Below are 17146 nucleotides of genomic sequence, written 5' to 3' on the forward strand. Positions count from 1 at the left end.
GGATAAATACTTTTTTTGGCAAAAATATCACTAAATATGATCCAATGTCCTTATGATGACAACTGCCGTTATATTGTACTTGTTGTAGGCGTCAAGGGCATGGTTACAATACATGTCATTTGATTTTGTCAAGGACTTGAGACAATGTAAGGTATGGGGCAGACGAGAATTGTGAAGATCAAATTTTGGTGAAGAAGTTTCAAGGTGATCTGAGGCAATTGTTGGATGATAAATAATGGCAGCAGGTGGTTGAGGGAACATGTTTGGATGATGCTAATAATAATGGGAACAAGTCCATTGTAGTTCATCAAGGATTTGATGTTAATAAGATGCGAAATACAGCAGTTGTTGCTAAGAATGCATCTGGGCAGCAGCAGGTCACAAAAACTGGAAAAGAACTAGCTAATAGTGTCACAAAAACTGGAAAAGAACTAGCTAATAGTGGTCCAATTAATCCTGTAGGTGATGTTTCAAAGGTGGTGGAGGGTCAATCTAAACCTACAGGTGATGTTCGTGCTACTATAGCCTTGGTGAGGCTTTACAAGGTTGTGAACTCAGCGTTACAAACTAATCATAAGCCGGATGGTAATGGGGAGGTGGCAGTCGCAGGGATGCAGCTGGTGAACCATCTGATAAATCAACAAGTTTTTAAAGCTTCTATTGTGGCTAATGAGGGGCAAGAATCAGATGTTGTAGCTAAAGGATCCGATGTTTGTAAGCTACTACCTATAACAGCTGGTTCTAGTGCTGCTACAGGTCCTGTTGACGCTACTATAGTTAGGGGTTCTCAGGTTTTACAACTACGACGACCTACTGTAATCTCACAACTGGGGTCTGGGGAGGGTAGTGTGTACTAGCTGTTTCTGATAGACCCTCGATTGGCATGGCACGTGTAGCTTCTGGCAAATATTAGTGTTTTTTGAAGAATTAGCAAAGCACCTATGCCCAATGTCACACCAGTTTGACACGAGTACATTAAGGCAATTAAAGGATCCATGTATGACTATAGCATAGACCATTAAAAAAATGCAAACAAGCAACAATGTGATTCTTCAACGACTGAACGTCGACATGTGCTTTTATAAACTAATCAGCATAAAGTAGTGCAAACGGCATAAAGATGTCATTTATTATTTATATGGAAAAGGGCCAAAACTACCCCTATCGTATGGTAAATGGTTTATAAACCCCACTCCCCCTCCCCCCTCGTCCATTTATCCATCTGAAAATATATAGGACATTATTTTTAATTTTAAATTTACCCCCACGACTAACGGAATTCCATGCCTGCATCTCATTAACTGATGTGGCCTTATTTCATTTGTCCGCGTGGATCAGTGGGACTAACATTATCTTTGGGTATTTTTTTACCCATTAAACCGATCTGACCCATTTCTTTTACCTATGGGTCAGTCATTTAACCCTAAATCCATCGACAAAATACTTACTTTTTACCATTTCTCTCATTTCTTCTATCTAAACTATCAATGGCGATTTTAGGGCTTCGTTAGGGTTCATTGTCTGGTCCAATTTGGTGCGCTCAAAACAGGAAGACCTTTGATTTCCAGCGATATTAAAGTAAGTATTTACAGTTTAAAGTTATTAAATTGTAGGGTTGGGGAATATTTGGGAACTGACAGGTTTATGTCTGCTGCATGTGATGTTTTTATCTTTTCTGAGCTATTTTTTGTACCTTTCTAGAATTTTTTGTGTTAGTTTTGTTTTTGGTGGTCCTTATCGTATTGGTCCTACATACTAAAGCTATGTTTTTTGTCGATTTGTATAATTAATTGATGGTGGGGTTTTATATCTTTATATTTTTATTGTCGCTTTGTATTATACTGCTGATGTGGTCCCATTTTGCCCTTTTTTTATTGTTTTTGCATGTGATTTTATCCGATGAATGGTGGATAAAGTGAACTTATATTTTAATTATGGGGGCAAGTGGGTATTGGAACCTATGTTGTCTTATACTAAGAGAGATGTGCATGTGTTGAGTGGTTATGAAGTAGACCATCTCTCTTATATTGATTTGTGTAAAGAATACACAGAAGTGATAGGATATGTTGAGGTACAACAACTGATATTTCTTAACCCTTCTGGGAGGTATTTTTTGTTAGATGGGGATGAAGGAATTAGGAAGATTCAAGCCCTAATTAATGATGGTTTCACTAATGTACAATTATTTGGTGTTGACCTGTTGGATGATATTGTAAATGTTCCTGTATTTATCTAGTTTATAGCAGCAATAGATAGGATACCTATTGTTGTAGCTTCTAACTGTGATAGTAGTGAAGATGATACAAATATTGAAAGTGTTGATAGTGATTAAGATAGTGATTCCCTAGGTTTTTTTGAGAGGCAGAAGAAGTGTGAGGTAACTGACAACCTTGATAGGTATAAAATATTGGAAAAGGGTATGACTTTCAAAGATCTTGCTGAAGCTAAGGAGGATATTGGTTATTATATTGTGTCTAATATGAGGGGCCTTAAGGCAGATAAGAGTGATAAGAGAAGACTTAGACATAAGTGTCAGATTTGGTGTCCCTTTAAATGTCTTATTTCTAAGGATGGCAAAGATTAAGGGGTAAAGATAAAAATTTGGAGGGATGAACATGACTGTGGTAAAGTCTTTGAGAACAGAATAGCTACTCCTATTGCTTTAGCACATTATTTTAAGAGAAAGATTCAAAATAATCCTAAGTTTAAGATTAAAAAGATGAAGGTTGATTTAGAGAATAGATTTAGTTTGAATGTGAGTGACTCAAAGTTAAAAAGGGTAAAGAGAATGGTTTTAGAGAAATTGGAGAGTTCTTACTTGGAAGAGTACAACAAATTGGAGGCATATGCTCAAGAGTTGAGAGAAACAAACATTGGTACTGATGTGGTGATACAGATATCCAAGGATGCAATGGAGGAAGGTAAGAGAAGATTTTTGAGATGTATGTCTATTTCCAAGCCCTCAAGAGTGGATTCAAAGCAGGTTTGAGACCTTTTATAGGTCTAGGTGGAACATTTTTAAAAGGCAAATGCAAAAGGATATTATTAGTTGTTGTTGCTCAAAATTCTTGCAAGCATGTGTATCCACTAGCTTAGGCTATAGTGGATAAGGAAACAAAGACAACCTGGCAAAGGTTCATGGAGAACTTGAAGGCTTCTTTGGACTTGAAAGATGGTGAAGGGTACACATTCATGTCAGATATGCAGAAGGTATGTTACCATATGCAGATTTTTACATTTAGCAGATTTTTACATTTAGCACATTCTTTGTTGATGTAGTGTTTCTTCATGTGTAGGGTGTGTTAGATGTTGTGAGGAATGTATGTCCACAATCATATCACAGATATTGTGTAAGGCATATTGAAGCAAATTGGAGCAAAAAATGGAATACTGATGAGATGAAAAAGTTAATGTGGTGGTGTTCTTGGAGCACATATGAGGAGGAATTTAAGGACATGTTGAAATAGTTAGGTGAAGTTTCTAAGGATGCTGTCAGGGACTTGCTGAATTATCCTCCATTAACCTGATGTAGAGCTTACTTTGATACCCAATGTAAGAACCCAATGGTGGACAACAACTTTACAGAGTCCTTCAACTCTTAGATTCTTGAAGCTAGACATAAGCCAATAGTGAAGATGCTTGAAGATATAAGAGTGAAGGTGAAGTTAACTACTTTGACTAACTACTTGTTTACTGATTTACTACTGTTGATTAACTACTGATTTACTACTATTGACTAACTACTATGTAAATGATTTCATACTATTGATTTACTATGTTACTGATTAACTATTGAAGGTGATGAATCAACTAAAGGATAGAGCAGAAGAAGTTAACAGTTGGAGAGGTGAATACAACCCATATGCAATGGAGTTATACAATGATTATAGAGAGATGGCTTCAAAGTGCAAGGAAAATTTTAATGGAGATAGGGGTTTTGAAATAAGTGAAGGTGAAGACAGGCACACAGTGATTCTGGAGCAACAAAGGTGCACATGCAGGCTTTGGGACTTGTTTGGAATCCCTTGTGCTCATGCTATTAAGGCACTCTTATATAAGAAACAAGACCCAACACTTGGGATTCACTGGTGGTATTCCAAACAAGTCTGGCAGTTGGTGTATCAGCACAAACTGCAGCCTGTTAGAGGTGAAAGATTCTAGAAAGTTGAGCCACACCAAGCCATAGATCCACCACCACTAGCAAAGATGGTTGGTAGACCTAAAGTGAAAAGGTCAAGAGAGAAGGATGAAGCTAGGAAAAGGCAAAGACAATGGTCAACATCTATGAAGGGTCTTCAGATGACTTGCAGTTTTTGTGGCCAGCCAAATCATAATAAAAGAAGTTGTCCATTATCCAACAAGGTATTCTTTCAATCTGTTGTTTATACTCACAATCTGTTTTTTTTACTCATAAGATAACATGTATATTTGATTATAATTATAGTCAAAGAAAGTGCAAGACCACACTTAGACAAATGAAGACCAAGAATCAGAATTTTTTATAGTCCCTACTCCAGGTTTTAAAGCACAATACCAACAATCCAGTCAGAACACTCAGCAGCCAACTCAGTCATCCAGTCATGACACTCATCAGCCAAGTTAGCAATCCAGCCAGAACACTCAGCAGCCAACTCAGCCATCCAGTCATGACACTCAGCAGCCAAGTCAGCAATCCAGTCAAAACACTCAGCAGCCAACTCATCCATCCAGTTAGGACACCCAACAGCCAAGTCAGCAATCCTGCCATGACACCCAGGCAACTAAGATGCCAAGTCAAAGTATTCAGACCAGAAGAAGGCTTATTCAAGTAGACTTTGGTGCAGAAGCTGACCCAGTTTTGAGGCCTAAGATTGTGTCTGATATTAAGACTAGACTTCAGTGTAGGAATCAACAAAATTCTGGCACTAGGAAGATACCATTCACAGGTGATCACACTAGTACAACCAACAAAACTGCCATACTCCCCAAAGAAAACTACCTGGAAGGGGAAGGAAGCAATGACAACAGCTCAATTGTTGGGTGTGAAAGAGAAAAACATTGGCAAACTTAAAGCTAGAAGAGTCAAGGGGAGGGGCAAGGGGGAGTAGTGTAGCAAGAAATGATGAATGTAATATACATTAAAATCCTTTTTTGCATGACTGTTCGAGTACATGTTGTTTGTTTATGTTCTAGGTTTTTAGACAAGTAAATATTGTGACAGTGGTACAGGTTTTTGGATCACACATTTACTTGTCTAATAGCAATATTTTGTTGGGCTGAAATCTTGAAACAATGTAAATTTGCTACCCGATTAATGGCAATGTTCTTCTTGTCTATCTTGTCTATCTATAAGAGATTTCTATTTGTTATTGTGATTGTCTGTGCATGTGCACCTTTACAAATGAAGAATTTAAATATTGTATGAGAGTGAAGAGAATGGTAACAAACTTCATTTCATACCAAAAGAGAACCATTATAATTTTCAAATGTAGAATTACAAAAGGAAACATAATACATAAACATTACAAATGCAGAAAAAGGAAAAAAATCAGAACCTAATACATAAACATCTGCAAACTTCATATTTCAATTTTGTGGTTTAACTTCAAACTTCATCAAAACATAATACATAAACTTCAAACTTCTGCATCATAACATAACTACACCATAACATAACTACACTACATCATCTTAAAAACTAGTATTAACACAAAGACAATCCTAGAAAACAAAATAAACAACTTCATATGTTGTAGTTGAGCCTCCATCCTAGCAACCTTCTGTAACTTTGCTGAATTAATTCCCTCGACCTCTTCCATTATTTTCTCCATTTTCAGTCTTTCAGCAGAAACTACAACTTCCAAATTAGCCACCATCTTCTTCAGATAATTTCTTTCAACTTCCATTGACTTCAGTAAAGTATTCAAGTTATGGATTAGCATCGTCACATGTGGTGGCATCTCTTCATCTTGCCATTCCCACAAACCACATGAAGAGGCATCGTCAAAACGAGGGCATTTGTAGAATCGACGACCACCATTCAATTGAGTCTTAGCCACAAAATGATTTGCAGTTAAACCACAACCACAAAGACGCGACGAACCAGAAGAGACAGAATTTTCAGATATTTCGAAAGAAAAAGACAAGATTTAATTAGTTGTAAAAGAGAAATTTTAGAGAATAATAAAGGGGAATAGGGGAACAGATGACCTATGTTCTAAATTGGGGAAGAAGACGAGTAAAAATGTGGGTTTAGGGTTAAAAGACTAACCCATAGGTAAAAGAAATGGGTCGGATCGGTTTAATGGGTAAAAAGATACCCAAAGAAAATGTTAGCCCCACTGATCCACGTGGACAAATGAAATAAGGCCACATCAGTTAATGAGATGCAGACATGGAATTCCGTTAAGGGGGGTAAATTTAAAATTAGAAACAACTTCCTATATATTTTCAGACGGATAGATAGACGGGGGGCTTTTATAAACCATTTACCATACGATAGGGATACTTTTGACCCTTTTCCGTTATTTATATGACATGAGAGAGAAAAAAGCATGAGATTCTCCTAACCTTAACTTCTATGGTAAAGTCTCCAGGAATAACCTTGTGTAACTCTTCACTATGAACAGCCACTGGTATTCTGTGGACAAGTAGCTTTGCCACCTTGGGCTCTTGCACCTAAATTCAAAGGAGTAGATGACCATCTTATAATCAGGACACAAGAAAGAAAATAAAATTTAAAATAAAAGGCTGTATGATATTACCACCTCACGAACTAATGGTATGATACAATCAACTCCATGTTCAATCTTGGCAAGAACAAATTTCATTGCAGTACATACATCATCCAGACAATTATGTGGAGAGTCCTTCTTTCGAAGTTCAAAACCTAAGACAGACTATATGGAAACTATTGTAAGTAAGCAATAGCATTCACCAAGCAGAGCTTGTGATAAATAGTTAAATACTTATTAATCTTCAGTTTATAAAAGGAACCACAGTTGGAAAAAGAAGAACAGGGAGACAAACCATAAAGACTGCTAAAAAAAGTAGCACAACTATTTTACTAAACATAAAACGAATAGAGTTATTTGGAGTGTTCAGATAAAAGCATTTGAAAAAATGTCTGCACTTAAAAATTCCCAACTAAAATAGGAATACAAAGTAAGGGTTGATATGGCCAACAATTCAACAGAGTGGACATATCGTAGTATGGGAAAGAAATACTAAGATTAAAAAAGCACAGCTTACTTTACACAAATTACATAAAGAAGATCTTCTATTAGAAGGTTGATCCCGATATTTGAAGACATAAAATGTGTCAATCACTCTTGCATGATCTACCTTCAAAGCTATTAAGAACAACATAACAGAGCTTTATCAAAAAAACAAAAAGAAGCTAAGGACATAACTGAGGAAAAGCATGACATAATACTCTAAGGACAGGGAAAGAAAAGAGAAAAGGGAGTAGAAATAACATTAAAGTCTGGGGATATTAAAAAGAGACACGTGATCATAGAAGTCATATCATTCCATTTACCAGTAGATGTGCACCAAAGATTTGAATGTTAATTAAAGACCATCACTTATGATGCAATATGCAGCTTACCTCGAAGGTCATTGTGTAAACTGTGGCCAATCAATATGGTTACATGTGATAATAACTTCTTCATGGACATCTGTACATCAGCCAATGAACAAGAAACTTTATCTAAATCTCCAGCGGTTTATTCCAGTAATCTCAGTTCTGTAATCTGCAATTGGTTTGTTTGGATTCACAAATTCATTTAGTCTAACCTCCTCGTGTGATGGAAATGAGTAATCAGTCGGATATTGAGGGTGCTCAAAAGTTAAACGAATCAGTCCCTGCACTGCCACAATATCAATTTATTAAGCACAAAAGTTGTTGGGAAAAAAAGTGTGTGTGTATAGTGGGGGGGTGGTTTATCAAAATTGGAGAGCATGCAACTATTTTGCTATCAATAATTCTGAATATTAATTCCAATTTTTATTTTTATCTTTAATTTTTTCTATCACCATGCCCGGCTAGCTTGCGAGCAACTTGACTATAATCCATCGAGCAGCATGTCTTGCCCACAAGCATATGTTGGCAATGGTAACTCCGCCCACCAAGGTTAGAGAAAATCACTCATCATAGCATGTGTTGTAGCTGGTATTCAAACCACGGATCATCAGGTTGTCACTCTCAAATATCAACTATATATTAACAAGTTATAGCCGTAGTAAAATTCTAACAGAACAAGTTATAGCCGCAGTTAAATTCTAACAAAACAAGTTATAAGACCTATTAGCAGCGACTGGAGATGAATTAGCTACTCTCAACCCACTTAAGTAGATTTTTCCCAACTATCTTACAACAAAACCAACCTAATGTCACAGTTATGAATCGTAATAATACTAGAAGCCAAAATATACTCTTCACATGTTCCGCAGATTAACTATCCGGGGACTTTTTCTGAAGCTTCTCTACAGCATCTCGAATGGAATAACATTGAAACACCTTTTTAAAAAGCTGCACAAAAGGGACATTATGGCATTAGTAGTAGCAGCATTATTTTACGCTAATTAACCGAATGAAAACAAGAGGTAATCGATATTAACCACCTTTATGTCATACTCTTGACTAAACGTCTTCAAAAACGCAAGCAGATCATCAACGGACCTCTTGGACGGGTCACTCAAGCTAACCCCTAACTTCTAGTCATATGATCTCAAAAAATCTTTCCACCCTCCGCTACTTCCTTTCATCTGTCGCTTTTGAGCTAACTTGACAATTTCGACTAGAACCTTTTATAACAATTAAACATGAGAAATTACATATCATCGTTCCTCCTGAAGCTAATTGTTAGAAATTATCTATTGTACATAAATTTTGAATTTGCACTATTGGAAAGCCTAATTATTGTCTAGTTCTACAAAAAAAATGTAAAACTAGCTCAGAAATATGAACATATTTATAAATCGTTTAACCAGCTAATTGTACTTAACTCCTGCAAAAGTGGGTACATAAAAACTAATTTAAACGAGGGCAAGTATTAAACAGGTTAATTTTGTGAGCATTTACTGTATAATCAACAAAATTGCAACTTTACGCGGCTGCGAGATTCACCTCTTTCTTCACTGATGAGGCAATCTTCAAATCCATTGCTAGGGCGGCTCTAAGGTTTAGCAGGTGAAGTCCTTGCCCTAGCCCCCAAATATTTAGCAGGTGAAGTTCTTGCCCCAGCTCTAAGGGGTTCTCAGGTTTTGAAGAATGCAAAAGCACCTGTGGTTGATCGAAAGGACTGCTATAATTATAGATGTTGAGCAATACGCTAATGCAGCTGGACAGTTGATCACTAAGGAACTTGAACAATCTAAGATGCAACTCTCAACAGATCGGAAGGAGAAAAGAGCTGGGCAGGTACTTGATGCTCTAACTCCTAATGGGAATCGAGCTCAATCATCTCCTGAAACTATTGCTGCTTTGAAGGATCCTAAGGCAACAGATGGTACAAAGGTGTTGAAATTTCCTACTGAGAATCCAAAACATTAAGGAAGTGTCACGAGTGTACATTTTTCTCTGTTTGTCTAAAGAATCTGCTATACGCTTTGTTTATTCCATCTCTAACAAAAGTGATAATTTTATCATCTTACTAATTATAAAAAATTAAAAGCAAAAAGAGAACTTATCCCATCAGATTGTCCAAAAAGAAGAAGAGGATAACTAGGAACATGGTCCCTACCCCAAACAAACCTTCTCCATCATATACAACAGAACCAGTACTGCCTTCCCAATGGGTAGCAGATGATATACTTTGTATAGGAATGAATATTAGTATACAACAAGTGTCAAGGAGATAGGAAATAACAATGTTAGAAAGAACAATGGTGGCACCTCCACCTATGCTAGAAATTGTTGGACAAAAAATGAGCAGACTAAGAAACACAACAATTAGTGAAGGAACCATTGGTGATGGCCCTCTGTTGCCCATATCAACAGTTGGTGTATGTACATGATCAACCAGCTTTTGTACCTACTGAATTGTTTGAAAAACCAGTATGTTCTAAAGCTACAACTGTGAATAGGGTGTCTCAGGTTTGTGAGGGGAAAAAGTAGATTTCTAAAGACCCTACTGTTGATCGTGTTTCAGATCGAGGATGTACTCAAGTTTGTTGAGATAATGAAGCAACTGGGGTAAGGAAAAACTTAATGAAACCGTGCAGCAATCAAATTTTGAACAGGGGCAGATATATGTGGATAAAACATCTGTTCAGGTGCTTCACGCTCCAGGCAAATCTTGACAAACTCCTATAGCAGTAGCTTGATACTTAGATGTTACTGATGGGTTTAGAGATGATAAGTGTGAGAAGCAGGCAGCAGATACCATAGAATCAGTTTCTCCAGCTATGCAACAACTCAAAGGACGAGATTGGATAGTGGTAAATCGATCTCATACATCACAGAGTAAAATAGGATTTTCAATCTACTAACCTATTAAATGATTCAATCTATTGATCTTGAAGATGGTGATGAAGGCTAATCAAACACTAGCTTTGCAAGTTGTGCGCATTTAGTCCCTAGCCCATCCATCCTGAAAGAGCATGATACAATATGTGGTTGCAAGTTAAAGCAAATATTGGGCCAGTACGATTAACCTGATGAACTCATATGGATGAAATACCTATTCCGAGAATTGAAGTTTGTGCAGATTAATCAGACAACTATGTACAGTAATCAAACTGCAATTCGTATTGCATCTAATCCAGTATTTTTAAAGAGAACCAAGCATATAGAAATGACAGTCGGTTTATCATAGAGACACCATCACCAAGTCAGCAAAGTCAGAGGACTAACTTGCTTACATACTAAGTTCCTTGTTAATCTATGAACTATATATGTAGGTTGAAACAAAATGTGGTACATACGACATATATACACACACCCCTTGAGGGGGAAGATAGCTAGGCTTAGACCAAGTTAAATACGTACAGAAGTAACAGTGCACATACTAGTGTCTCACATCGGCTAAATGTAATATACACATTGTAAAGTATGCCTATAAAAGACTCCATCATACTACATTCAACTTTACGCATTCTCCCAATCTTTTCTCCTTTTTTGTCTTCTCATATACCTCCTCACCCCTTCTAAATCAATCCCGAATGAGTATGACATTTTGGTACAATGCATAGTAGCTTGCATCGATGCTTATTTGGTCACTCATCACAAAGTTTCTACTAGTGTCATTTCCATCATAGTTGTTATATAATAAGCTTATGAGGATTCCTTAAGGCTGTTGTATAATTAGATAAGCTATAATGGAGGAAAGGACCAAAAGAGGACAGTGCATCCACCCTCTTCTCTAGATTACTTCTAGTTGAAACACAACATTTCTCCCCCTTTTCCTGTCCATTTTGGTTTAACACATTGATTCATCTTATTGTCCCATCAATATATAGATAGAAATAATTTCTGTATTTTGTGTCATTCTTTCACCAAAGGGAACAACAACATCCATATACATACAAGTGTGATCGCAACCGCTAAAAATTATCAACTTTAATTTTAGGAGGACCGATATTTTGACAGTTATACTTGGCACTCAGTGAAACTGATAACACAAAATTGACAATCAGAATACACGGTTAGAGAAGATGATTTAATCGTGGCAGGAGATATAGTAGTTGCTCGTTAAAAACAGATATCGCTCAACAGATGGGGAGTCAAATCACAATCTATTCTCTGGCCTCTCTCATCCCTGCTCCTAGTTCAGATGCCTTTTCTAGCGAAATTATCACTCAATTCACATAAAAAAAGAGTAGAGCAATTTCTCTAATTATTTGAATTCGCCGTAGCAGTTCTCTGCTAATTCGTTCAAAACTGAGGTTTATGATGAAACTGTTAGAGAAGTCGATGTTTCAGGCTTTTTAGTTTTATACGAACTATTTAGAGAATTGTCGACGTCTTAGGGCTTTTTCCTTTTTCTGGGGGGTGGGAGATTTGGCGGAAATGTGGGAAAAATGAGGGAAAAGGTAGCTCCTTTTCTTAATTAATAATTATTTAACGACCGGCTGTATTATATTTAACGGCCGAATATTATCCCTTCGTTAATATTGAGCTAAAAATTAGTTTTAACGACTGGAAAAAAATTTAGTTGCTATAAATACACTTATAACGACCAGATTTATGTCCCTTCGTTAAGAAATGATCGTTAAAAATTAAATTTCTTGCAGTGCTCCAAGATCGCCCAAATCCGAGCTCTCTAACTCAAATTGTGATAATCTAACCAAAACCTTCGAAATATAGCACTTAAATAATCAGCCCGGGCATATGCATCGCGGTTACTAAAGCAAAAATACACCACTCCCAAATACCCCTCACAAACGCGGTCTAACTGTCGCGATCGTGACCTTCATCGACCTAAACCTTCGGGACCGAATCCCTAGTCACACGATTGTATCCCTAGTCTCGCGAGTGCGAAGGTGTAGCTCCGACCTTTCCCCAGCCTTAACGCTGCGCTAAAGCGAGGCCCCCTCACGAACACAAAGGCCAACGATCACAATACACCACGAACGCGTCCCGACCTACGCGATCGCGAAGAACAACCGCTAGCTGCCCAAATTCCTTTACACAATCGCAAGCCTAGCTCCGTGATCTCGAAGCACTGCAGACACACCAGCAACTCCCAAACACCTAGGAATGATCTGAAACCATTCGGGAACTCACCCGAGGACTCCGGGACCCCATCCAATCCCAAAATATAATACGGACATGCTCGAGGCCCCAAATTAAATAAAACAACATCAAAACCACGTATTGCATGCGCCTCGATTCAAGCCTAAGGACCTAATGAACTTTCAACTCACAAAACTCATGTTGAACCTTATCAAATCAACTCAGAATGAACTCAAGTTTTGCATGCAAGTCCGAGATAACACAATGGACCTATTTCAACTTCCGGAACCAAAATTCGAACCCAATATCTACAAAGTCAACTTTCGGCCAAACTTATCACCTTTCAAACCTTTAAGTTTCTAACTTTTGCCAATTTAAGCTAAGACGAATTAGGAACATCCAAATCAAAATCCGTACATATTTCTAATTCCAAAATCATCATACAATGCTATTGGAAACATCAAATCGTCGCTTTGGGGTCATTTACACAAAAGTCAAACTCTGGTCAACTCTTACAACTTAAGCTTCCAACCTTGGGACTAAGTATCCCAATTCACACCAAAACCTCCCCGAAACCATACCAACCAGCCCGGCAAGTCACGTAATGACAAATACATATGTATAATACATACCGACTAAGTCGTTACAGTGAAGTGACATTTTGGCTGAATCTGCTGGAACGTCTCAAAATACACCCAACTTTTCATGTAAGCTTCCTAAAACCGTTTTATGAAGATGCTGAAGATCCAATAAGGGCGGTATTTGAATGTGCTCCTCCAGTAGAGCATAAGCAATATGGGGAGACCATTGAGAAGATTTTGGATCACCGTACGCTGGGTTATAGAAAAAAGAACTGAAGGATAGAGTTCTTGGTTCAATGTTACGGGGAAACAAGAGTGTGATACGACTTGGGAGAAAGGGTCATCTATACGGAAATTTAAAGAAGAAATCTTGGCGTATCTGGATTCTGCCTCGTCGAGGGCGACGAACTTATCTGGTGGGGGAGGTTTGTTAGCCCCTCAGCATGGTTAATCTAACATTGCGTGGGCGTGATGAGGGATTTACATGATGGACCTCGGCACAACCCTATGATGGATGTTAGCATCATGTTGGCAAGACTGCCCAACATGGGCATATGTAGATGGGCATGGACTGTGGCACTACATCATGTGGTTTAGGTGCAAAAACCATGGCATTGACGCGTCCATGACACCGCAAAGGCAACATGTAGCAAAAGCATAGAAGGGATGGAAAAGCTAAGGCATGGCATGGTAAGGAAGATGGGCGCTTGCACAGGGTCACGGGGGAGAAATGATCTTACGCAGTGTCTAAGGTCGTATTTGCATCTTCTATTTGAAGGATGATTTTCTAGGGGGAGAAATAAGTCATAGTCATACAGATTCATTAAATAAGTTAGTCAACTATGCCTCTTTTATTAATTTATGTAAAAGATCGGCTATTTATTAGTTTTGAAATTCAATTTGCTCTCAAGGAGCCACCAAAATACAAAATCAAAAAGGCAATATTTTCTCCCTTAAGCATGATTTACGGGTACCAATGATATTAATAAGATTTCAATCAACAGTATTTTTTAATCATTTGAACTAGATATAATTGATGATAACATAATGATTCTAATCAAGAGAATATAACACAAAGTTATCAGGTATATAGTTTTACTAATAAAATTTGTTGTTAAATAGTTATGGAAGTATATGCCGTTATTATAGTTTTAATAACATTGTTTTTGTTCCAGAAAATAGAAAGATATGAAGAGTGGTGTACCACACGAATAATTAATGACAGAGAGCGACACACGATCAATTGGACATCAAAAACATTGCATAGAAAGAACTAACTTCAATATATTGGGTAATACATACATACAATGAATATACTCATAATTTTGATTTACTAGTTATAAAATTACTTTTTAATGCATATACATGATGAATAATTTTATTTATTTTATCACAACTAATTATACAAAATGATAAATTCATAAATTTACTATTTTTTTCTCAACTACGTGAAGCGTGGGCTAATACACTAGTTTAGTCTATAACCAAGATGCTTATTTACCAGAAAAGGCCAGTTGGCCTAAATCTTTTTTCCTTTTTTTTCCTCTTCTTATCATTTTCTTTTCACCCTACCTCCCACCTACAACTCATCCACCACTTCCTACGCCCCTTTTCCCCATGGACAAAACCACCATCAAAGGAGGCCATCAATGCACCATATTCACATACCATTGTCGCAACACCATATTTTCCTTTTTTATCTTTTACCTGCTTTTTTAGATTAATAATTTGAAAATTTTCAATTTTTTCTATCAAGTTACCGTGAAAAGAGAGGGATTTAGGTGGTCTCAAACCTATGATTTTTTTTTCTAGGATTCCGTTACTTACAATTTCCTGGTCTTTCTATGCTATTCTTTGCACTTTTGGAGTAAGTACCAAACAATAGGAAAAAACAAGAAATTTTGATGTTTTTGTTTTCTTCTAATTCTTGTTTTTTCTTTTCTTGGTGTTTTCTTGAAATTCGTTGGACATTATTCCTTGATGTGTAGATTTTGCTGTTAATGCTATTTTTGAATATTTATAATAAAAATTAAATCCACCACTGAAGGACCTTAAAACCTGAAACTCAATAATTGAATTTATTGAATTTGTAGGTGTTTCGATGTGATTATGACTGGAGTGTGTTTGAAATATTGATTAAAGATGTGGCCAAACTTTGAATTAATTTGGTGGAAATTTTGGAGTAAATTTTTGAATTTTGGTTGAAACTGAGTTGAACTAGCGCAACAAAAGACAAATTTATATTGTATACCAAAATGATATACTATATACTATTTTGGTATACAATAATTAATTTAAACAGTATACAATTAATTGAAAATGAATATTATTACAGTATATAGTATAATGTAATAGTATACTATTGGATGAAGAACCCAGGATCCCATTTTGGATACTGTATGCCATATCGGTACACAATATAATTTAACAGTATGTAATTTACTGTAACAATATATTATTATAGTATACAATATAACGCAATAGTACACTATTATAATTTTAGGTTTTTCACACAAAAAATCATATTTTTAACTATTTAAACTTTTTTAGCAAAGTTCTTATGATATTTATTAATATTATTATTTTTTATTATTTTATTTATGAATGGCGTGGAAGGAAATCATTCCCATAAAACCGTAAATTAGCTGCTTGTGCTAATTTAATTAATTCAAAAGTTACCAAAGGGCCTTTTCTTATAATTAAACAAAATAATAACAAGATTCGGATATTTCTTGTATTTCGTCGTTTAGCCTTTGTTGCCCAAGATGCAAAGATGAAAGATCTTTTATTGTTAGGTGGTGATTGATATTTTATCGAGATGAAGGTACGGTTTTGAGTGAGTTTGAGGTTTTCTTTGGTGGAAATAAAAATCAGTAGTCCATGGTGGTTATGGGAGGACTAATAAGTATATTTCTAGAAAAATGAACCAGTCCTTTATAATACTCTATCGGTATATGATATATACCAATTTGGTATCATAAAAGGCTGAGCTTTCTTTTTAAAGAAATAAATTATTCATTTATAATATCCTGTCCATATGTGATATATATCATATGGGTATCAAAGAGAATTGAGAAATAACTTTTTTTTTAAAAATGAATTTGTCATGTATGATACCATGTGGGTATGATAGAAGGCTCAGAAGTATTCTTTGGAGGAAGGAATGTGTCCTCTGTAATACCCTATCAGTATATGATATATACCAGGTTAGTAATATAGAGGACTGCGTATTTTTCTGGAAGGAATGAACTAGATCTCTATGATACCCTATGATATATATTATGGGGGATCATAAAGGACTGAGTGTATTTCTAAAAGAAATGAACCAGGCCTCTATAATATATATCATGTGGATATCATAGAGGACTGATGAGTATTTATTTAATTTGATGGATAGAAAAAAAAAATGGGTAGGCAAGAATAATTAATTTAGTTTTCATGTGTAAATGTATCGTTTTTCCTTAATTTTTGGACTAGGTAAACAGATTAAATTATTATAAGTCACTTTCAAACTTTTCGTCTTTAATCAGATAGTATAAAATAATTCGGCAAGTTAAATATTTGGTTGATCAGTCAAAAAAATTAGTGTTGCTGACTTTATCTCATTCTACTAACTTTCCGGATAACTCCGAAATTAAAATAGTTAAAGTTGCAACAAAGAGATTACTTGTTTCACTTTGGTGCAAAGTTTGACAATACAACAACAACGACTAACCAATAAAACCTGTGAAGACCCAAAGGGTTATCACTTGCTTTCAATTGATTTCTCTGTTTCCGAGGTCTTGAAAACCTCATTAGAATCGTCTCGATTTGCGTGCACAGTACGGGCACGTAGCCGGAAAGCTCAAGTATGAAACTCTGTGAAAAATGTTAAGTTTTGACTTTAAAATGAGTTAATTTTATTTTC

At 36.2% G+C, this 17146-nt stretch overlaps 1 protein-coding gene and 1 pseudogene across 1 annotated transcript; one reads left to right on the plus strand and one right to left on the minus strand.

The window, feature by feature from the left end:
- The first annotated feature begins 2719 nt into the window (after positions 1–2719).
- On the plus strand, positions 2720–4161 carry LOC138889680 (uncharacterized). The gene is made up of 5 exons (XM_070173015.1): positions 2720–2983; positions 3097–3210; positions 3297–3320; positions 3603–3659; positions 3799–4161. The coding sequence occupies exons 1-5, from the start codon at positions 2720–2722 to the stop codon at positions 4159–4161; spliced, it is 822 nt and encodes a 273-aa protein (XP_070029116.1).
- Positions 4162–5579: 1418 nt separating this feature from the next.
- LOC104229879 (small RNA degrading nuclease 3-like) lies at positions 5580–9145 on the minus strand (annotated as a pseudogene).
- Between the last annotated feature and the right edge of the window lie 8001 nt (positions 9146–17146).

The sequence above is a fragment of the Nicotiana sylvestris genome, chromosome 4, assembly GCF_000393655.2.
Source record: "Nicotiana sylvestris chromosome 4, ASM39365v2, whole genome shotgun sequence".
Taxonomy (NCBI): Eukaryota; Viridiplantae; Streptophyta; class Magnoliopsida; order Solanales; family Solanaceae; genus Nicotiana; species Nicotiana sylvestris.